This window comes from Thunnus thynnus, chromosome 24 (genome assembly GCF_963924715.1).
Source record: "Thunnus thynnus chromosome 24, fThuThy2.1, whole genome shotgun sequence".
Taxonomy (NCBI): domain Eukaryota; kingdom Metazoa; phylum Chordata; class Actinopteri; order Scombriformes; family Scombridae; genus Thunnus; species Thunnus thynnus.
The window spans coordinates 20,147,382-20,171,541 of NC_089540.1; the positions used below are offsets into that span (position 1 = coordinate 20,147,382).

General features: G+C 39.9%; 1 protein-coding gene across 2 annotated transcripts; it reads left to right on the forward strand.

Moving 5' to 3' along the window:
- Positions 1-68: 68 nt before the first annotated feature.
- senp7b (SUMO specific peptidase 7b) lies at positions 69-23,045 on the forward strand. 2 transcript variants are annotated; one of them, XM_067583503.1, is made up of 22 exons: positions 69-332; positions 2,285-2,399; positions 3,292-3,371; positions 3,463-3,618; positions 5,356-5,453; positions 5,946-6,064; positions 7,197-7,569; positions 7,658-7,770; positions 10,816-10,941; positions 12,301-12,334; positions 12,524-12,730; positions 13,663-13,892; positions 14,011-14,093; positions 14,178-14,294; positions 15,038-15,160; positions 15,574-15,666; positions 19,026-19,102; positions 20,419-20,477; positions 20,859-20,902; positions 20,990-21,058; positions 21,281-21,431; positions 22,765-23,045. In XM_067583503.1, exons 2-22 carry the CDS (start codon positions 2,286-2,288, stop codon positions 22,927-22,929), a joined length of 2,631 nt encoding a protein of 876 aa, XP_067439604.1. In that variant the 5' UTR covers positions 69-332; position 2,285; the 3' UTR covers positions 22,930-23,045. The 2 variants fall into 2 exon arrangements, with proteins under 2 accessions (XP_067439604.1, XP_067439605.1); XM_067583504.1 differs by having other exon boundaries at positions 12,527-12,730.
- Positions 23,046-24,160: the final 1,115 nt, after the last annotated feature.

A 24,160-nucleotide genomic window follows, 5' to 3' on the forward strand; every position in this document is an offset into this window, starting at 1 on the left:
TTCCTTTTTTAGAATTTTTGTAAATGTTCCTTTTAATTAGGACCGAATTGTTTACCAGTGACGTAAGCACGTAAAGTGAAATCCAGCGTCTTACGTCACGGATGTTGTGCTGCTGAATCTTTTGAGGAAAGCAGCTTCTGATCCGACCGGCAGCTGATAGAAATGTGTTTTTAACATAGTTTTTTTACTTTCTACCAACCGGCCAGCACATATTATCCACCACATGATCCGACCGGAGACTTTAACAACATTTAGCAACAACAACCAGTCAGCTAGCAGCTAACGTAGCTCACTGCTAGCTGTTAGCTGCTAGCTCCTCCAGCTGACGTCAGGTTTGTAATTTCAGGGATATTTTGGGGTTTTTTTGTTTGCAACCGTGCAATTAATCAATGTTATATCATATAAATACTGAACAAAGAATTAATTCAGCTCTGTGTACTTTACCCGAGGCCAGAACGGAGAAGCGTTTGTGCTAAAACTGCATTTTTGTCAGGAACCTCGTTAAGAAAATTAGCAATTTAATGTTTAATTGTTGAAATAATTTAATCCGCACCCGGTAGAACATGAATACATATATTTTATGAACCAGTAATGTTTCTTGATGAATTCGGCACACCATTAAATAACCCAATAGCACTTAAAGTAATATAAATATCTACTTTTATAATTGGCCCCCACATCCGTTTGCACAAACTGCTCCATATTTCAGCAGGTGAACTGAGGAAAGAAATGAGCAATATTTATATAATTTATAACGCAGCTGGTTTAAAGTTCTTCTTGTCGGCGTAATACTTAAAAATCAAACCACAGCGAAGCTCCTAACAGGTCTGAAAAGGGAAGAATCGTGTTTAATGAACTGCACTTACGTCTTGTTAAAAACCGCATGTTTTTAAATGGAGTTTGGTGTGACGAGCTTTATCTTAAAGCCACATAAACATCTCTAATAGTTTTCTGTATTTGTTGTTAAACAGCTAGAATGACTATCTAATGATGAAAAACTCACAGGTTCAATTCCTGTAGCAAAGCAACTAAAACTGCTGTTGCCATTCAGAACATCAACTACAAAATGACTGATTTAATGACCCGGCTGCTCCGTTTTTAGGACAAATTTACCGCCATGTTTTAAGATTAAAGGCAATAATACTCATATAATATCCACTAATTAGTTTCACATGTCGGTCTGTAAGAGGATCAAGCACAGAAGACAGTTTAACGCTGTTGTTTTTAGTTTTCTGTCTTTTTTTAAAATTCATAATTTCTGCTGTGGAGTTCTGCTGCAGCCGTCAATATGTAGAAACTGTTGTTAATCACTATAATCGGCACATCGATCAACTTTGGGGTCACAAACAGCTCACTTTTTGGTGAAATATAAATATTTATTAGAATTTTTACTAAATTCATTCAGTTTTTTATGTTTGGACGCCTTTAAGGTGTTTTTAAAGAGTGTTTTGAATATTTATTTATTAATAATTATTTTTAGGTGTTATTTGTGTTATTTTAAGTGTTATTTGTGTTATTTGTGTTATTTTAAGTGTTATTTGTGTTATTTTTAGGTGTTATTTGTGTTATTTTAAGTGTTATTTGTGTTATTTTTAGGTGTTATTTGTGTTATTTTAAGTGTTATTTGTGTTATTTGTGTTATTTTTAGGTGTTATTTGTGTTATTTTTAGGTGTTATTTGTGTTATTTTAAGTGTTATTTGTGTTATTTTTAGGTGTTATTTGTGTTATTTTAAGTGTTATTTGTGTTATTTTTAGGTGTTATTTGTATTATTTTTAAGTGTTATTTGTGTTATTTTAAGTGTTATTTTTAGGTGTTATTTGTGTTATTTTAAGTGTTATTTTAAGTGTTATTTTTAGGTGTTATTTGTGTTATTTTAAGTGTTATTTGTGTTATTTTTAGGTGTTATTTGTGTTATTTTAAGTGTTATTTGTGTTATTTTTAGGTGTTATTTGTGTTATTTTAAGTGTTATTTTAAGTGTTATTTTAAGTGTTATTTTTAGGTGTTATTTGTGTTATTTTAAGTGTTATTTGTGTTATTTTTAGGTGTTATTTGTGTTATTTTAAGTGTTATTTTAAGTGTTATTTTAAGTGTTATTTTAAGTGTTATTTTTAGGTGTTATTTGTGTTATTTTAAGTGTTATTTGTGTTATTTTTAGGTGTTATTTGTGTTATTTTAAGTGTTATTTGAGTTATTTTTAGGTGTTATTTTAAGTGTTATTTTAAGTGTTATTCATTGTGTTTTTTTGTTATGTTGACGTTTGTTTTGTGCGTTGTGACGTCAGCATGGCGTCACAGTTTAAAATCCCGAAGAAGAAACAGCCAGAGGACGCAGACTCCGCCCACCTGCACATGCAGTCCCCGCTGTCCCGCCTCCAGAGCTCCGCCCCAGAATTTAAGGTGGTATTACTGGTCTGTCGGCTTCTTTTTCTGAACTGTTGAGTTGTTTAAGGCGGTATCAGCGATCTGTTAGTTTCTCTAAAGGTTTCTATCTGGTCTGTTGGACCATTTAAGGTAGTATTACTGATATGAAAGTGCTTTACCTGATCTGTAGGTCGTGTGAAGGTGGAATTGTATCTGTTAGTTCTGTTAAGGTGGTATAACTGATGTGTTAGTCCTGGTGAAGGCATTATATTTAATCTGTAGGTTCTTTAAGGTGGTATGATACCTGTTGGTTCTGTTAATGTGTTAATATCTGATCCGGTGGCTCTGTTTAAGGTGGTATCATTTGATTTGTCGGCCCTTTAAATGTCCTGAATCTGCTGTTAAGTGAATTTAAGGCGGTATGTTGTATTGGCTGTTATTTAGGGTGGTATATTTAATGTGATTGTTCTTCTTAAGGTGGTACAACTGATCTGTTAGTTCAGTTAAAGTCTTCATATGGAGTCTGTAGGTTTAGTTGAGGCCTTTCATGTTAACTGCTAGGTCTTTTAAGGTAGTTTAAGATGTGTTTCATGGCTTTTAAGGCGGTATGATGAACCAAGGAGCATCATATCATTGTTTTTCTGTCATCTGACTCTTTTAAAGAAAATGTAACTGAAGGACTTTTAAGGTGGTTGTTTAAATGTGATTTATTTGCGAGGCCAGTCTTTTAAGGTGGTATATTAGAAGAGAACAGAGTATTTACCAGCATTAGCTGTGTTTACTTTCTGTTTGGAAGGAATTTGTGCATAAATATGTTAAAATTAACAAGATTGTATTTCAGACTGATGATTCACTGACTGTTTTTGTTATTTTCAGGCGTTTTATTGGGCTAAATAAGGTCTAATAAAGTCTTGTTTTGTCTGAGCAGGGTTACAGGGATCAGTCCGGGAGAGGCAGCGCTGACAGGATGCATGCTGGGAGCTCAGTCGGCTCTACAAACAGACAGAGGTTTGTGAAACGCCTCCCGCAGGCCGCAGCGTTCGTTACACCAGATCTAACCAGGTCTCTAAAACATTCTCTAAATCTCTCCTTCGTTCAGCACGCCGTGTAAACCTTTCTTCAAAGACGTCGTCAAAACTCTGCTGGGACTCAACAGCCCGAGCAGAGGAGCTTCAGCAGCCAATCACAGAGCAGCGGGAGGTTTGAACCACCAATCACAGAAAGCTGAGTCGTCTTCTGTCGGTTTCTCTAACGGGTGAGTTCTTCATTACGCTTCAACACCTTCCAACGAACCCTGACGAACCTGTCACCTGTTCACGAGGAGCTGAACCGACAGATGGCGCCATAAAATGCAACCAAAGGCTGTGACGCTAACAAAACGCCTGCAGGTGGCTAAAAACATTAGATTTCATCTTGTTAAAGGCTTATTTTAGCACCTTTAGCACTCGCCGTCGTCTCTGATGGCTTATAGCTTTCTGATACTATCAAAATCCTTCAGCTTAACTCACAGAAACAGCGTTAGCCTAAAACTGACATTTGGATATTTGACTTAGCAGTGACAAAATGTTTGCTGTGTCAGGACGCCAGTTGTCTTATTGTCTGTATCCACTTTTGTCTTCTTAAAGGTTCAGTTCGGCAGCTTATAAAGACTAACTGTCGGTGGTGAATCCCACCACTCATGTTGTTTGCTAGCAGACGGAAGCGACAAGGAGGCAACTTCACTCGATATAAAGTCGATGGAGAGCGATTTCCCCCCTCCGAGGCGACCTGTTTACGCTCCGTTTGTTGGCGACTTTCATTCACAAAAATCTTCCCAAAGAGTGAAAAGAAGAATCAAGACACATCGATCAGCGTCAGTATCGTCTTAGAGGAGCCGACACACGAACGTTACACGACCGACAGCGGCGCGTTTCTGTCAGAAACAAAACTTCATATTAACGGTGGAAGTTAAAGGAAAACATTTTATAAATATGAATCTATTAATAGACGACGTTAAACGACCAGTTCTCAGTGTTTTCAGTCGTGGGAAACACTGTTAAACATGTGTGAAACCTTTATTTTATGATGATTTATCAGTAGAGCAGGAAGTTAAAAACACCATATTTACTCAAGTGACTTAAAACTCAGATTTGTGACGTCCAACACATTTCAACTACAGCTCTGATACTGAGAATTGATCCTGTAATATATATATATCTATAGATCTGTCAGCTTTCAGCCTTCAGTCTCGTGTCAAAGTGTTAAAGACTTTTAGAACAAGACGTCACAGGACATTTAACAATCAGACGTTCATGTTCTCGTTATGAAAATGAATTAATCTCTGTGAATATTAAATTATTTTAGTTGCAACTTGAAAGGAAGGATGTGTGATGATGTATCGTTCAAAGGAAGAGCTGGCGAAGTTCTTATTTTGAAGACGTTTATTAGACGATGGCCATCGGGTCCATTCCATGTACAAAGATGGTCTGGGCACCGTACCCCTGTCGGTGCATAACTTATATGGGGTTACACATCTGTATCTTATCACATGAATAACATAGGTTTTCCATGGGCACTAGGTCAGTTGGGAGCCATCCAATCATGTAATTGACAGCTACCTCACAACATATTATGTGTCACAACATACCACATCTGGACCAGTTCCAAACTTGACCATGGATCCATTGTTTGTATTTCTAAGGCCCCCCAGAAGGGCCATACCATGTTACCTAAGGTGACATGCAGACTCTGAAATGTTTATGTCACATGTCCAACACCCAAAATCAGTAAAGTATATTAGGGTCAGATAAAAATCATACTAACACAACTGAAACATTTTCCCTCCTAAAAAAAAAAAAACATGTAAATGATGTAAGAAGTTGTGAAAGTGACGAGTTTTCTTCATATGCAGGTTAAAGTTGAGTCTTAAAGACGTTAAATTGAGGTTTGTTTGTTTTTTTAAATGCACTTGTGTTGTTCTCACCACGCTGCTGTTGTGTGTTCGGTCCACCAGATGGCGCCCTAAGAGAGCGTCTGACCGCCTGCTGCAACCTGACGTGACCTCAGAGCGTCCGTCTCCACCACCACAGAAGAAGAAAAGTGACTCCAGTGGTGAGACATTTTAATCTAGGAAACACGTCTGCAGATCAACGTTGAGCCAAAAACATTAATCCTTTGTCCTCCATCATTATTATTATTATTATTATTCTTATTATTATTATCATCTGATGTTTTACAAAGTGGTTAATTAATTGGAAAAATATTTATTTTAAACTTAATAATCATCAGAGTGACTCAGCAGAGACAGAAAAGTGCTGAAACAAACCTTTAAAGTCATTTTTTTAAGCAAAGATCTTCTGAGTTTTCTCTCTGTATTTAATATTTTTGGGTTTTAGTTTGTAGGATGAAACAAGACACTGAATTACGTCAACTTGAACTCTTGGAAATGTGATTTTGGCGTTTGTCCTCATTTTCTGAGAAAGTAATCTGCAGAGTTTTTTTTCTAGAAAGACATGTTGAAGGTTTTTAAAGCAGAAACAGCCATCAGACAGAGAGAAATGATAATAAATAAATAAAGCTCAGTGTGAATATTTTTCCCTCCAGGTTCGTCTCAGGCGTCGAGAAGAATCTCCGTGGCGTCGGCGGACACTCTGGCGGAGCTGCGAGGCGACGAGCATGCTGGGAGTTTGAGTTCCTCGACGTGGAGGAGAGCCGAGCTGAAGGTAAAAGGTCAAAGAAGGAGGTCGTGAGCAGGGCGGTAGCCTAGCGTAGCCTAGCTTAGCTTAGCATAAAGACAGCTAGCCTTCCTCTCTACATATCATCATCATCGAAACCTTCCTCCTCAACAGTCGCCACTTCCTGCAGAGCCTCACGCTCATGATGATGATAGTGAAGATTGTTATTTTATAAATAATTTAATTTAAATCCAACACATAGACAAGATCAGACGTGGGAATAAAAACATGTTTCCCCTTAAAATAAAGTGTAAATAAATAAATAATAATAATAAATCAGTTCAGTATATTAATAACAGCTGTTTACAGTCTTAATTCTCCTTTCTGATATCTCACCACATGTTGATAATCAGGTAGGAAAACACGTTAATGTGTAATAATTAGGATCAGTGTATGTGATGGAATAGAAGCTTCTTTCCGTTTAATTGTTTGTTTTTGCTGCTTTCGTCCGTTCTTTTGGTGAAATGTCTCAAAATCTCATCATCAAAATCCTTTTTTACCCTTTAAAGCGTCACGTTGATACACACAGAGTTAACTTTGTCTGTAAGAACTGATTCATCAATTAGTTGCCAATGATTTTAATAATTGATTGAAAAAAAAAGTCCAAATTCTCTGATTCAGCTTCTTAAATGTGAATATTTTCTGGTTTCTTTAGTCTCTCTGACGGTAAACTGAAGATCTTTGAGTTGATGATGAAACACTGATCAACATTTTATGGACCAAACAACTAATTGATTAATTGAGAAAATAATAACAACAGATTAATCGATAATGGAAATAATCGTTAGCTGACTAATTCTTCTTCCTGGACCTTTCAGCCTGGTCTCTTGGCCTTCATCAGCGGAGGGACTATTAACTATTTTTTGTTACATTGTCCATAAATGTTTGTGTTTTACTTGTAAGTGAGAAAACTGATGAAGGCAACCACATGTGGCTGAAAGGTCTGGAAAAGAAAGTAAGTGGACCTTGAGGTGCCTCATTCATAACATAGTGTTAGTTAAAGGAAGCACACGATAATAAAAACAGTAGCTCAACATCCACTCAGTAGCTGTGTCCGGAGCTTTCAGTCACAGTTTTAAAGGTAAGTGTCCTTTAATCGGAGTGATGTTTGTTGTTTCAGAGCGACGGCAGAAACTCGCCGGAGTCTCTGAAGAACTCGTCGGTCTCCGGTTCAGACGACGACTTTGTGTCTCCTTCAAGAACCAGAAACAAACCTTCTCCAGAAAAACCTCTCCCCTCCTCCTCCTCCTCCTCCTCCTCTTCCTCCTCCGTCTCCTCGGTGACGGCCGGCCCGTCGTCGACGGCGACGCCCGACAGGAGGCGGAGTCTGGAGAGGACGTCGTGGCTCGCCGCCAGCAGCAACCTGCGCGGCGATCCGAGGGAGAAGGAGAGAGAGAGGTGGAGGGAGTTCAGAGAGAGGAAGAAGACGCCCAACAGATCGGCCGTCCTTCATCTTCGACTGAGGAAAGCCAAACAGACGCCGTCAGAGCCCAGTGGGTAGTAACCAACCAGCAGCTGTCGTCAACATGACGTCACAGCTCGGTTCTCCTCATTCTGGTCTTGTTCTGTTTCCTCTTTCAGTCGTGCTGTCGAGCGAAGAGGAAGAGGAGGGCGAGGACGACGCAGACGGAGGAAAGAAGACGTCACGAAGCAGCGGCCGACCGGACGAATCCCAAAACTCTGAACACAAACAGGTAGGAGACGCACCTGCATGCAGCTGTGTTGATCGTTTTCGTCGGCTCTCTACGCTGAAATGTTAGAATTTGTAGCTTTTCTTCGTCCTGCGAAGCTGAAAATGTAACATTTTGGGGTTTTTGCACTGTTGGTTGGACAAAATAAGACATTTGAAGGTCACCTGGGTTGTTGTGACGGGTGTTTTATTGATCAAAAAATAAACAAATACAGCGAAATTCCGAAAAATATCTTTCACGTGCGACCTTTACACCCACACAGAACTCACATCTTTGATCTTTTATGTTAAAAATTCTGTTGGAAACGATGGAAAGACGAAGCTTTATGGACCAAAGTGTTGGATCGATGCCTTGTTGGATTCTTTACGTCGATGTCCCCAGATATCAGCTGTTAACAGGCGGGATGACAATCTCTCAACATCTGGTGAAAAAAAAAAAAAACAGGCCGACTTTGACACATCTGCGGTCAAAGCAGTTTGTATCTAGGACACAAATTCCATGAAGAGCACAAAGGCTTCATAAAAGTCTCAAGGCTCAAGTCAGCCGGATCGTCCCTCAAAGAAACGCAGCGTCAAACAGAACCGCTGCTGTTTTCTACATGAGTCATGTTCAATGACAACAGCAGGGTTTCATTTAGTCTCCGCAGCTGTTCTGATTCTGAGTCTCCATCAGGTGGAGTCATGTGACCTCCAAAACCAGAAACTGTGCACCGATTAAAAGTCTTCTGATGAATCAGAAACATGTTAGAAGTTTATAATTCCAGCATTTAAAAAAACACAACGTCAACATCAGTAAGATATGTTAAAGCTGTAGGGCAGTAACAGCATATTTCTGTTAACATCACTGTGTATGTAGTGTGTTTAACAGCAGAACGGTTGACAAACAGGATCAAGTTTTACCTGAAAAGTCCTGAAAGATGATGTGCAGTAACGTGTGAATAAGATGTAGATAAATGCAAACAAGACAATAACAATATATTAATATATGACAACAAAACATTATGTCTTGTGTGATCAGATACAGCGACTTACACAAACAGGATCATTTTTATGCACAAGTTATGATGAACTCTGTCTTAAAGTCTGTTCATAGTGAGTGTGTTAGAGTCAGTTGGTCCAGTTTAACCTGCAGGACTTTCTGAAGGATTGTGTAACATGTTTTTCTGCCACAGAGGAAATAAATCCATGACGGGTGAAAACGAGTCCAAAGTGTCTTCTGACGTCTCTGCTGCAGAAACCGAATATGTCAAGCTGCCAAATACCACTGAGACAGATGATAAAGAGCTCAAATAGATAAACAAGCAGTCTGATAAATGCTGACTGCTGGAGAAAATCATTTTTGACTGCTTCCAAGAGCCTGGCAGGAGAGTGTGTGAATATGTAACTTTACTATTATGTAAGTTATATTCAGAAAGTATTTTTCCGAAAACAGCTGTTGGAAAATAGGGATCGCCTCATATTCAGGCCAATACGGTAATATGTGTGAGCAAGATGGTAACAAGATAATAACTTGTAAGAACAAGATCATATTATACCTGAGCAAGATATGCACAAACCAGATAATAACTTTTGGGAAAAAGCAGGAAATCGTAGGAAGGAGATAATATCTGGTGCTTGTATTGTGTGGGCCTGGTCCTTCTGGCCTGTTTCCAGTTTGTTTCCTGTTCGGACCCGGAGGACTGACCCACTTTGAGTCTCCGGTCTCGCTGTGACTCTGTTGCATGTTTGAGGTTGAAGTGAGTCATGTCGTTTGTTTGTGGGTTTACAGGCTCGTAAACAATCGTCAGCCCCTCGCTGAGGCTCTAAACAGATCCAGATTGGACCTGAATGGACTGTTGAGTGTTTGTTGTTTTTTGTTTACTGACGCCGGTCCTGAAACCAGCTGAGAATCTTAATGAGGGGAGGAACATGTGACCCAGATCTGCTTTCTGAGTAAAGACAATGATCCAGAGCCAGAAGTCTCACCAAATGCTGCAAATGCGGCAAAATGTGTACCTGTGTGTGTTAATGTGTACCTGTGTGTGTTAATGTGTATCTGTGTGTGTTAATGTGTATCTGTGTGTGTTAATGTGTACTTGTGTGTGTGTTAATGTGTATCTGTGTGTGTTAATGTGTACCTGTGTGTGTGTTAATGTGTACCTGTGTGTGTGCTAATGTGTATCTGTGTGTGTTAATGTGTACCTGTGTGTGTTAATGTGTATCTGTGTGTGTTAATGTGTATCTGTGTGTGTTAATGTGTACTTGTGTGTGTGTTAATGTGTATCTGTGTGTTAATGTGTACCTGTGTGTGTGTTAATGTGTGTGTGTGTGTGTTAATGTGTGTGTGTGTGTGTTAATGTGTATCTGTGTGTGTTAATGTGTACCTGTGTGTGTTAATGTGTACCTGTGTGTGTTAATGTGTATCTGCGTGTGTGTTAATGTGTATCTGTGTGTGTTAATGTGTACCTGTGTGTGTTAACCTGTATCTGCGTGTGTTAATGTGTGTGTGTGTTAATGTGTATCTGTGTGTGTTAATGTGTACCTGTGTGTGTTAATGTGTATCTGCGTGTGTTAATGTGTGTGTGTGTTAATGTGTATCTGTGTGTGTTAATGTGTACCTGTGTGTGTGTTAATGTGTACCTGTGTGTGTTAACCTGTATCTGCGTGTGTTAATGTGTGTGTGTGTTAATGTGTATCTGTGTGTGTTAATGTGTACCTGTGTGTGTTAACCTGTATCTGCGTGTGTTAATGTGTGTGTGTGTTAATGTGTATCTGTGTGTGTTAATGTGTACCTGTGTGTGTGTTAATGTGTGTGTGTGTTAATGTGTGTGTGTTAATGTGTATCTGTGTGTGTTAATGTGTACCTGTGTGTGTGTTAATGTGTATCTGCGTGTGTTAATGTGTACCTGTGTGTGTTAATGTGTATGTGCGTGTGTTAATGTGTATCTGTGTGTGTGTTAATGTGTATCTGCGTGTGTTAATGTGTACCTGTGTGTGTGTTAATGTGTATCTGCGTGTGTTAATGTGTATCTGTGTGTGTGTTAATGTGTACCTGTGTTTTGTCTTACAGGCTCAACAGGTTTGTCCTTCCAGAGACGAAGCAGATGAGCACACGGCGCCGCCTTCGTTCCTGCAGCTCGAGTTCGTTTCGCTTCACGCCGGCCTGACGCACGCCGACGCCAACGGGAAGATGATGGTGAGACACGACGGCTTATTTTTTTATAGTTTCACATTTTTGATTTAGAGAATCAGTAACAGGTCATTTTTTAGCAAAAATCACACTTTTTCACAGTGCAGGTTCAGTTTTAGGTGAGTAGCTATATTTGCACTAATTGGCTGTGGCTCAGGAGGTAAAGCGGGTCGTCCACTAATCAGAATGCCGGCGGTTCGATTCCCGGCTCCTCCAGTCCGCATGTAGAAGTGTCCTTCAGCAAGATACTGAACCTTAAACTGCTCCCCAAGGCTGCGGCGTCGGTGTGTGAGTGTGTGTGTGTTGGTATGTAGTGTAAAAGTGCTTTGAGTGGTTGATAAAACCACAAAAGCGTTACATGAGTGCCGTCCGTGTAGCGTTTACTACATGTACTTTCTGTACATACGGTACTTAATGTACATGTATGTAAGTGTGTATTCAGGTCACATTAAATAAATAAACACATTCGCTGGCAGGAGGCTCATGTTGGATGTTTCTGCCCAACTTCACACCTTGTTTCTTTCTTTTTCCAAGTCCTGCTCCAACACACACACATACACACACACACACATACACACACACACACACACACACACTCTCTCTCTCTCTCTCACTCACTCACTCACTCACTCACTCACTCTCTAATTTGATTGGCCTATAATTGGTTTCTGTTGCTTGTCATCTAGTTTTAATAATTCACATGTGTTTTCCAAAGTGCTTTCAGTACTTTTTGTTTGTTTTAGTGTGTGTGTGTGTGTGTGTGTGCGTGTGTGCGTGTGTGTGTTTTTAAAGACATACACTCACACTAAACTGTTGGTAGAACGAAAAGATAGAAACAGAAGTATGAACTGAAGTTCAAGCCAGATGTCTTGCGATGACATTTATCATGAAACACCAAGCCGGTCGTCACGGCAACCGCATCAGAAAAGAACCGCTGAGGCAGCCCTGCAGAGGTGATGCAGCGGGAAGCGAGTCAAACTTTGGCGTAACAGCTCGGTTTGGCAGAGAAACGTCCCGCCGAGGCTGTAAAAAGTTTCTCTCTTTAACGAGCAATTAAGCCGTAGCCTGAGCGTGATGGCGGAGCGTCGTAAAAAACCCAGGAGAGCGGCGGAGGAGGAGGAGGAGGAGGAGGAGGAGGAGGAGGAGGAGGTTAGTAGGTCAGCATGTCAGCCGCTCGCTGCTTTTTAAGGTTTTTATCTGAACTTTTCTGTTGATCTCATTCACTGCCTGGGAGATCTCATCAGCGCCGCAGATGCAGGGTTTTCTAACAATAGTTCATCGTTAATTATTCACCACCGAAAATAGTCAGTCGTTAAGCGTTAAGAGCAAATAATTAACGTTTTGTCTGTGTTTTTTTCTTTCTAGATCACTGAAAACGGCATCACTCTCCCTCTGAAAGGTAACAGCAGATTTATTCTGCAGATGTGAAGCAGATTTTTGGGTATTTTGAGATTAAAGTTGATGATTAAAGTATTGAGGTCACATTTTGACTTTTTTTGTCAATATCACAACTTCTCTCTTAAAATATTACGATGTTTTTTTTTTTTGTGGAAGTATTACGACTTTGTTTGTCTGTCCGTTCCATCAGGAGAGGAGGAGGAGGAGGGCGAGGTCACCGTGGTGGCATCTCAGGTGCGAGGTTACGGTGTTTGGGACGGGGGCGTGGCTCAGGGGGGGCCTCTGCTGGATGATTGGGAAGGCCCCGCCCCCTCGCTGCTCTTCCTGTGGGTGACTGACGCCCAGGCGAACCTGCTGCAGAGGGAGCTGACCGCCATCCAGACCGCCACCGCCTCAGGTACACTGACATCAGATCACCATAATTTAAAAAAATTAAAAATGTCTAACGGCGCAAATTTCATTATTATCTCAGAAAAATACAGAGAATTTGATAGTTTTTGATATCTCACATGTTGAAACCAGCCTGCCTCCATGTTGATGCATAAACACATCAGTTATATGTTGGCACGGTTGTAAAAACTCCCCGTAGTTTCCATCATCACACTCTTTCCACAGACCGAACAGGCCAAATGAAACAGAGCTCTCACTCTGACACTGTTTCACTGAACCAGAAAAAACCACAGCGGAGGAAAACTAATCTGCAGAATTGCACTTAATAAAACATAAACATAAAAGCAGCAGAGGAACAGTAAATATATCTGACTGATACTGAACCAGCAGACCACACGGTTCATGTTTCTACAGGCTGCAGTCTGTGCTGTTTTTTTTTTTCAGCATGTAGTGATTCATCCTGTCACATAGACCATCTCTGCAGCAGCGTTTCGCGCTGTAGTCCAAAAAAACGAGGATTTTCTGAATGAAGGCTTGACTGGAGCTGTGAAGCTTCATGGAAAATTAACTTCTGACAACTTCTGCAGCCCTCCAGAACTGGGCAGGAACCAAACAGCCAATCAGGCGGCTTCTGCTGCACCGCCGGCCAATCGCGGGGAGTCAGGAGGACTGATTTCATAGTCCGGCGGCACGTATTGATTATGGCTCTGAAATCAGGCGTACGGGAAAAACACCGATCGCTGCCAAAGAATCCTGCGGGCGGAAAACACACCGAGGTTTAAGCTGAGAAACAGAACGATGTTTCTGTCATTAAACACATTATTTACTGGGTAAACTGGTTCAACTGGCTAATAACATAACAGAGAGCCAGAAACCTCTCAAATTTGTGTTGGACAAAGAACACGTTCTAATTTTCCTCCTGGTTTTGTGGGTCTTCAGGCCCGTCGTGCTCCTTCCTCCTGCTGGTGTTGAAGGAGCAGCTGCAGGAGCTCCAGGCCGCCCTGCTGGCCTCCATCCTGGACATGGAGGAGTTCAGAAGAGGCCGCTCCTCCTCCTCCTCCTCTGGCGGGCCAACCTCCCCTCTGGACTGGACTGACGGGCTGCTGCTCCTCCACAGTTGCCCCCCTCCTCTGGACCAGCACCTCCTCAGACTGCTGGGACACTGCAAGGTAAAAATGTCTCCTTGTCACCTCCTCCTCCTCCTCCTCTTCCTCCTCTTCCTCTCTCCTTTTTCACCAAAATCAACCAGAACAATCCGTCCAACTGAATCCAACCTCCTTCTGTCAGGAGACGTCCGGTCAGGTGAGAAGCAGCCACAGAAACAAGAAGTCCAACATGAACTCTTCTGGTCTGCAGCAGCTTCCCACCAGGTGAGACCAGCAGGAAACAGCTGCTGAAACAGTCGATTATAATAGAATATTGGACATAAACCAGTGGATGTGTGTGGCGTTCAGGTTGATCCAGTATCCGGCGGCGCCATGTAAAGGCCGCATCACGGTGACCAAGGAGGACCTGGCCTGTCTGAACGACGGCGAGTTCCTCAACGACGTCATCATCGACTTCTACCTCAAGTCAGTGTTTTTCTTTTGTGATTATTTTAAACTGATCATAAACTGAATTTGCAGCAGCTTTTAAAAAAAAAAATACATGAAATTTGACCATTTTCAGGCATTTTTCATGCTACTTTTGCCACTTTTTTGCAGGTTTTGCAGTTTTTTTTGTGCAATTCTATTATTCTCTGTCGTTTTTCTTCAGTATTTTTTTGTTATCATGACATTTATGACCTTTTTAGTACAATATTTTGCCAATATTTCATGTCACACAGCCATTTTCAGGCATTTTTGTGCTCTTTTTGCAGTTTTCGTTCCATTTTTTTGCCCTTTTATTTCCATTTTTTTCCCGTATTTTTGTGCAAACTTGTCATGTGCATTTTTTTTTGCAGTTTAGTGTCATTTTCATGCAATATTTCTTTCAGTCTTTGTGCTATTTTTCTGCTCTGTCATCAGTTTTCTGTTGTGAAGAGACTTTTAAAGACTTTTAAAGATGAACTTTGCTCAGTGTGACGACAACGAGCAAACTTCTGCAGGTCTTTGTGCTACTTAAAGGTCCAATAAAGATGGTTTTTTTTAGATGTTTTGGAACAAAACATCAGATTTTCAGGGTTCCTACAAACTTAAAATCACAGACAAAATCCTAGAAAATGATAAAACTGATTCATGAAACCGCGTATTGAACTCTCTGCACGTCGCTGTAGTTCCTCTCGGTCTCCAGTAGGGGTCGTCGGTGTTCTGAACATCGTCTCGTCCTCCTGCAGGTTTCTCCTCCTGGAGGGGGTCGGAGGCTCCGTGGCCGAGCGGAGTCACGTCTTCAGCAGCTTCTTCTACAAACAGCTGAGCAGACGGCGAGCTGCCGGCGAGGGCGACGCCCCCTCAGTCCCGTAAGAACCTTGAACCGTCAACCAGAGAGGGGTTTTACTCCTCAAATTGTTGCAAATTTTAGAGGTTTGGAGGAGATGAAAGTATCATTTAAATTATGAAGATAACCTGAAAATAAAAATGGTTTTATGGGAATTTTAGTCTTAAATAAAAACACATTTAGCAGCTTGACTTTATTTATAAAAACAAGCTTGTTTTTAAATTCAAATTAAGGTACAACTACAGTCACATTTTCTCTTCTGTCAGTAATTTTAATCGTCACAAGAAACAAACTTCAATTGTTCATCAGAAATCAATATATTGCAATTTTTCAGCTGTACGAGCTGAAAATAACGTCAGATTTTCATACATAAGTGTCATAAAAAGGACGATTTACGTCTCTCGGATACAGAATCAGTCTGTTTTTATTTTTCAGAGATCGTCACACGAGGCATCAGAGGGTGAAGACGTGGACTCGCCATGTGGACATTTTCACCAAAGACTTCCTGTTTGTGCCTGTCAATCAAGAGTAAGCAATATGTTTATTTCTCTTTTGTGTTTTTCTTGAAGAGAGTCTTCTCTCTCTCTGTGACCCACTGAGGTCAGCAGTTTGTCAGCGCTGACTTCAGCTCTTTGTCTCAGATTTTAAAGACGCCTTGGCGGCTCAGTTTGGGGGTTTTGACCTCTGTTGAGACGTTTCAGTAAAAACTCTGTGATTCTACTTTAATTCGAGCACCTCATCAGCATCTGTACCTGCCAACTGGGTCACAGAGGACTGAAGTCACCTCTGCTGGATCGGTTCTAATACTCGTCAATGACTTTCACAGATCTGCTGCTCGCTGCACTTTTATTATTGTTTCCCCCAAAAACTTTCCTTTCTCTCCGATCGTTCAGTCACAGCAGATAAACCTTCATCAGACCTCCCACCATGTTTTTAGGATTGTTGTGCCACAAAGTGATTGAATGTGCAGCAGCTTTTTCCCCCCAAAATAAATGAAGTTTGTGTCAATTTTGTGCCTTTTTTTCCTGCCAGTTGAAGGTCGTTTTTGTGAGGTGTCACTCCGTGTTTGTGCCACCGTCATGAAATTTTTGTGGGTTTTTGTGCAATATTCATTTATGTTCCCTTTTTTTTTTTTTTTTTTTGCAGATTTATATGCCATGGTCATGACATATTTGTGCTTTTTTGTGCAAATGTGTCATTTCTGTGTAATATTGGTGCCAGTGTTTTAGTGAAATATACTTTTTGTGCCCACTTTTTGTGCCAATATTTATGTCACTTCTGTGCAATGTGACAGTTTTCATGGATTTTTTTTGTGCTAGTTTTTGTGCCTTTTATGCAGTTAAGTGTCATTTCTGTACAATATTTGTACCAGTATTTTTTGTTAAATACTTAAATGCCATTTTCATACAGTTTTTGCACCATTTTTGCACCATTTTTGTGCTGTTCCTTCCTTTTTTTTGATCAGATTTGCACCGATGTTTTTTGAGTAATTCACCATTTTTGTGCAACTGATATCATTCAGTTTTCATGCCACTTTTGTGTAATTTTCATGGTGTTTTGTGTCTTTTTGTCCCGTCTTCATACTTTATTGTTCCATTTTTGTTAAATAGTTGTGCCAATATTTTTGTGAAATACTCATTTTTATGGCACTACTGTGGTAATTTTTCAGCTTTTTTCTTTCAGTGTGACGATGGGAACTCAGGTATTGCCACTAGAAACGAATATCTAGACTGAGTCTTTCAGGTAACTTCAGTGCCTCGTTAGCTTTACTTTAAATTAGACATAGTTTTATTTGTTAACTTTAAAAATATCAGTTTTCGAGACATGTCGTCATTATAACTACTACTGGCAGTCGCTCTTACTTTGCTGTTGTTTTGATTGTTTTACTTCTAATAAAACTCAACACTTCCTGCAGACGTTTCACATTAAAAGCATTCCAGTAGCTCAAGGGTGTAATCCCTCCTCTTCCTGGAAGGCTTTAAATGTGAAAAACCGGCAGGAAGTTTTGTGTTTCATTGATGGAAATTTAAAAGAGAAGAAAACAGCAAAGCGAGTGGAGTAAATGACTGAGCTCTATTTTATCTTTTTTTTTGGCGGGACAGCGACAGCAACACGTCCGTCCGTCCGTCACTGACTGAGTGATGAAGTTACACCATTGGTCGGCCAGCTGACTGTTTTGGTTTTCCCCCCGTCGGCTGTCGCTCTTTGAAGACGCTTCGGCGCGAACGGTTTTCTGTTACGTCCTCGGGGGTGCGTTCACAGCCGTTCCGCTGACTGCGAGAACGGAATCAAATCAAACATCTGGTTACGCACTCTTGACAGTCCAGCACGGAGCAGAGCAGGAAAGAAAACTGCTCTCCGTGCGCCGAGAGGCACGAGGGAAAGAACACACTTGAAGCATCTCAAATAATACTGCAAACCGGAGATCTTTTTAGTGGACGAAAGCAGGACGGCAGAGAATACGTTAAAATACTTGAACTTTTTACCGTCTTCAGTCCTACGTAGCTCCTTCACACAAGGAGGAAACATCATCTGGACAACGAGAGGCTAATTATTTAGGTGCAACAGTGAGAGCCTTAAATCCTACCGAGATATAAACCTCTGGTTAAACACTGTAACAGTCCAGCATAGAGCAGAGCAGGAGAGGAAACATCTGTCCATGCGCTGAGAGGTATGAAGGAAAGCATCTGCAGATAGAAACAGATGAAAGAGCAGAGTTAACAGATAATTACAACACTTATATGAGTGGAAAGTTTTATTCTTGCAGCTACATTTATACCCTTTCTTTTGACTGAAACGTAGCTGAACCAGGTCATGTGATCAGTTCACTTTACCAGCAAATATTACTGCAGAAAAGTGCAGAAGAACATTTTAATATCCAGGAATTCACACTGTAGACGCGACGGCCGACTCCCACTGTAGCAGACTGGACCCAGTTTCACACCATCGACCCTCACTGTAGCAGACTGGACCCAGTTTCACACCATCGACCCTCACTGTAGCAGACTGGACCCAGTTTCACACCATCGACCCTCACTGTAGCAGACTGGACCCAGTTTCACACCATCGACCCTCACTGTAGCAGACTGGACCCAGTTTCACACCATCGACCCTCACTGTAGCAGACTGGACCCAGTTTCACACCATCGACCCTCACTGTAGCAGACTGGACCCAGTTTCACACCATCGACTCTCACTGTAGCAGACTGGACCCAGTTTCACACCATCGACCCTCACTGTAGCAGACTGGACCCAGTTTCACACCATCGACCCTCACTGTAGCAGACTGGACCCAGTTTCACACCATCGACCCTCACTGTAGCAGACTGGACCCAGTTTCACACCATCGACCTCAGACTCTGTAGATGTTGATGCAGTTTGACGTGTAGTTTGTGTTTTATAGACATGTCTGGTTATTATTTTGCTATCTCACCTGAACCTGAGCGTTGGTGATACCTTAATAAATTGATCGATCAGCCGTCCGTCCAAGCTGGACATCTATCATGTTTTTTGAACCAGTAAAGACTAGTGATGTTACTTTATAAGCTATAGAGGAGAGACATGACCAGTTATGGAGTGTTTCCCACACACGTCTACATGGGAAGACACTGGGTCCCACAGCTTCCTCTCATGTCTTGTCTCCGGATCGCTTGAAGCCATAAAGTTTTCCTGTTTTGGATCCCTTTCTGTTCCAGAGGAAGGAACTGGAGATCTGGATTTGTGTGTTTTATTTGTTTTACAACCTTGCAACACAACAGCTTGTCCTGCATTTTGCTGTTTCTCCCCCGTTTGCGTGACTCGGGCGTTTATGACGACGCCGGTCTGGTCTACACAGCAGGGTCCAGCTATATTCTAGGTTTTGTTTAGTCTTGTTTATCTGTTTTCAGAGCGCACTGGTACCTGGTGGTGGTTTGTTTCCCGGGTCTGGAGGAGGTTCGGTACGAGGAGCGTCAGAGCCGGACAGGTGAGGTTTACCTGCGTAGACGAGACGTTTGCGGCAGTTTTTAACACAGCGTCTCTAATCGTCACCAGAGGTGTTTGTGCTGTTTAGCCGCCAGTTTTCGGGGGAATTTGGGGCGCCGTGCTCGCCCAGCACTGATTAAAACTTCATGTTGGAGGCGGCACATGTGGGAATTACTCAGCATTTTACACCAAAAATTAAAGGATTAAGTGTTCCAGATGTAAATATCGTCTCCTCTGAAGACGCCAAGCTCCAACCTCTGGTGTCGGAGACGTCTTAGTTGTCAGTTTTTATCTTTATTTTTCTATAAATAAGCTTGTAATAAAAGGAAAGACTGAGTGGAAATTACATCTCAGATAATCCATCGACTGCTCCAACAGTCTGAACTCCATGTTTCCATTTCTTACAGACGAAAGTGTTTATTTGCTATTTGTACTATATTTATTCTTGATATCTCTTCCGGCTGCTTATTAGAGCTAAAAACACTTTGGTTTTTATTTTTAACGTTAAACTGCAGAGTTGCTGCTTTCCACCAGCGAGGCCTCAGAATCATCTGGACATTTTAAATCCTTTTAAATTACTTTCTGGTAGTTTAATTTATACATTTATGCAACATACATGTATATTTATGCTCAGGGATGATTTTCAGGTTATAAGGCTAAAACCAGACCAAAGAGTGGCCAAACTAAAAGATGGAAATAGTTCAACTTCTTCCTGCCTGAAACACATGAACAGTGGAAAATAAAGTGATTGTTGCTGTTTCAGATCCTTTATAATCAACACAGCAATGAAAAATCTCTCTTAGCTGAAAGAACATAAGTAGCAGCGAAATAAATGTACTTAAAGTATTTAAGTAAAAATGCAGATTTTGTCCGTCTGATATGATACAACATATCAGTCACATATCTGTTGATAAAATGATGTAACTGACAGAAAATGTCATTTTTACAATGAGCCGCATTTCGTTGCTCTTTGTGGTCTCAGTGTAACAACTTATTTTAATGTTATAATGATGGATTTTTTTAGTAATTTTCATGTAATTTTCATTCTGTTTTTGTGCTTTTTATTCATACCAATTTCTGTGCGATACTTGCACCATTTTTGCACCATTTTTGCACCATTTTCCTTCCAAATCTGCACATTTTCTTTTTTCTACTATTACTGAGTATTTTATATATTTAGTTTTGCCATTTTTGTGACATTATTTGACAACTTTTGCCTCTTTTGTTCACTAATAAGGTTTCACTCTGTATCCAGATCTTCTGTAACATTATAAAAAAGTGAAACTTGACATTATGTTGTTTATGTTTATTTCTCAGGTGATTCAGGGCGACCTGCAGGAAACCGAGTCGTCAGTCTGAGATCACAGCAGCTGCCGGTAAATACAAGCATGGTTTAAAAGACGTGGTTTCACAGCGGGTTATGTGTCTGAGTGTTTCTCTGAATCAAACAGATATAACAGAGCTAGGCTAGCTGTTCCCACCTGTTTCCAGTTTCTATGCTAAGCTAAGCTAAGCTAAGCTAAGCTAAGCTAAGCAGCTGCTAGCTGTAGCTTCATATGAGGAATCAGTCTGAACATCTGACTCTCAGAGAGGAAGAGAAGAAGAAGATTTATTTCATTGGATGCATCATCTAATAGAAGATTAAGTGAAGGGTTTAATGACCAGGACGCCATGTTGTCTCTGACTGAAGCAGCAGGTTCTTCGTCATGTTTCTTTCTGTAATATGAAGAAGAGTTTCTCTGTGTTTGGTTTGTCAGGAGTGCACTCAGCAAGGCTGGCAGAGGGACAAGGCGTTAAAGAGGTGAGTCTTCAGGGGAAACTGATCAGAAATAAAGTTTTGTTTGGGACTGGAGGTGTCTGATGAGGTGGTCCTGGTCCTCCTCTGCAGGCCCTGCATCCTGGTCATGGACTCTCTGAAGCTGTCGTACCACGAGAACGTCTGCAGGCTGCTGCGAGAGTGAGAAACACTTCTGTGACTTTATCAGATAAACAGCTGCTGCTCTCAGGTTTATCGGCTGTGTTGAGACATTGTTAGTCGTGTTAAAAACATGTTTACAGCCTGTTTGATATGAAATAGTTCCTGTAAGAACAGTTTCCTTAAAGATGACCTGGAAATAAATTCTAAAACTAAAATAAAACGATCTAATATTGTGTGTTTTGTTCCGTTTGTGTTGTTCAGCTACCTGCAGGTGGAGTGGGAGGTCCGGAGGGGGACGCCTCGTCTCTTCACGTCAGACAGCATGAGGAGCTTCAACTGCAGAGTTCCTCAGCAGGACAACAGCAGCGACTGCGGCCTTTACCTGCTGCAGTACGTGGAGAGCTTCCTGCAGGTAAACAACCAGGAGATTCATCACCTCTGAAAATAATACCATAAAAAAAACCAGATGATGTCATAATAACATTACTGAGCAGTGGAGAGTAACAAAGTACATTTACTCAGTTTTAAGGTACTTGTACTTTACTTGAGTATTTCCATGTGATGCTACTTTCTACATTTCAGAGGGAAATATTGTACTTTCTACTCCACTACATTTATTTGACAGCTTTAGTTACTTTTCAGATGAAGATTTGACACAATGGATAATATAACAAGCTTTTAAAATACAACACATTGTTAAAGATGAAACCAGTGGTTTCCAACCTTTTTGGCTTTTTGACGTCTTACAAAAAGCAGTGTGTAGTCAGGGTCACATTTCACATGTCTATGAGTTGTTAACAGCTCCACCAAATAGTGATTTTTCCCTCTAAACTTCTCACATGCTTTCATTTCAATAAATGTTCAAATGATCCAATATTTCAGCAAAAATCAAAGATTAGAGAAAAAGTCCAAAAACTGAAAACAGATTTGTGTATCAGAACTTTTTTCTTCTTTCCTCTCCCATTAATCATCTCACCACCCCTCAGATTTATCTGCTGACCCTTTGGAGGGGCCCGACCCCTAGGTTGGGAACCACTGGACTAAACTAGCTAACTGTATATAAAGTAGTGTAAACTAGCTCCACCTCCAGCAGCTACAACAGTAACATGCTGCTCTAACACTGATGCTTCACTATTAATAATCTAATGATGTCATATATAATAATATATCAGTCAGAGGGACCAAACCACTACTTTTACTGCAATACTTTAACTACATCAAGCTCATAATACTTATGTACTTTTACTGCAATACTTTAACTACATCAAGCTCATAATACTTATGTACTTTTACTGCAATACTTTAACTACATCAAGCTCATAATACTTATGTACTTTTACTGCAATACTTTAACTACATCAAGCTCATAATACTTATGTACTTTTACTGCAATACTTTAACTACATCAAGCTCATAATACTTATGTACTTTTACTTGTACTGTAGTATTTTGACAGTATTTTACTGCAGTAAAGTGAATATTTCCTCCACCGCTGATTAAAATGACTTCATTATTTTAATCGTAACATTCAGAAGTAGAAATATATTTATTGGTGACTGTTGATGAGTTTTTTACGTCTTGTTAATATTTATAAACTGCTGATAAAAATCAAATATCTAAATCAGTCTCCCGTTAGCTGCTGAGCTAACCTAACGTTAGCTAACCTAACGTTAGCTAACCTAACGTTAGCTAACGTTACGATGGCGTTAATGGCGTAAATCGAGCTCTCTGATTTGGCTCCGCAGAACCCCGTGGTGCACTTTGACCTCCCTACACGTTTGGACAACTGGTTTCCGCGGCAACGAGTGCGACAGAAGCGCGAGGAGATCGGCAGTCTGATAATGAGGATGCACGAGAGTCAGCAGCAGAACGACCGAAGGACCAAAACAAACAAAAACAAAGAGCGATAATTTAACCGTGCAATAAATTATTTCTATTTTTCTAGACTATTAATATATTTTGTAAACTTTCAAACTGCTGTCAAACTATTGTAAATGTTTGCTATAATAAACTTTCTTACAATGAATATTAAAGTGTTTGTCTGCTGCTTTGTATTCTATAAAATAACTGATTTATTTTAATATAAAGCCTTCAATCTTTGTTCTGAGGCTGTTTTTTTTTTTTGTTTGTTTTCTGGCTGAAATCAACATTCAGACGACCTCCAAACACACATAAATGTTGCTGTGGTTTGGAGGGAGAACAGCGTCATGTTGGCCCCGTAAAGAGCCGAACTGCTCCACTAATGTGGAATTCAGAGGAAATAAAAGAGCAGAAACACTTTGAGGTTTTGAGTCTGGATGTGATTCAAGTCTCAGCCAGAAGAAAACACAGAAGAAGAAGAAGAAGAAGAAGAAGAGTTTAAATCAAACAATAATCACACATCTGAAGAGATGAAGGATCCAGGTCACTTCCCACAATCCTTCTGGAAGAGATTCTCACCATCATCATCATCATCATCATCATCAGTTCATTTATTTATAATAAAATAAATAATGATGGAAACATCACCCACATTTTCTATGTATTTAATTATATAATATATATATAATATATAATTCAGAGTATATGACTTATGTTTATAAATAATAATAGTATTTACACTATTACTAAGTAATTTCATATTACAAAATATGATTGTTATTACGACTACCTTTATTATTGTTATAGAATTATATTTTAACATGTTAATATATATATATATATATATATATATATATATATATATATATATATATATATATATATATATATATATATATATATACTTTAACTACATCAAGCTCATAATACTTTTGAATACTTCTTCCACCGCTGCTTAAAATGACTTTATTATTTATACACACACACACACATGTGTGTGTGTGTGTATATATATGTGTAACAATAAGTCACTGAATACAGTTTATTATTATGATTGTTAGCAGGTGATATATTATTTTAATACTATTCATATACTGTTATTATTATTATTACATTATATTTCTATATATGATATTTTTAGACACATACATGACAAAAATATGAAAATAAGGCCTGTATTTATAAAAGTATGTTCATATATAACTATAAAGTATTATGTAATTGTGAGAACAGTAAGTCACATATTATTATTATTATTATTGTTATTATTATTATTATTAG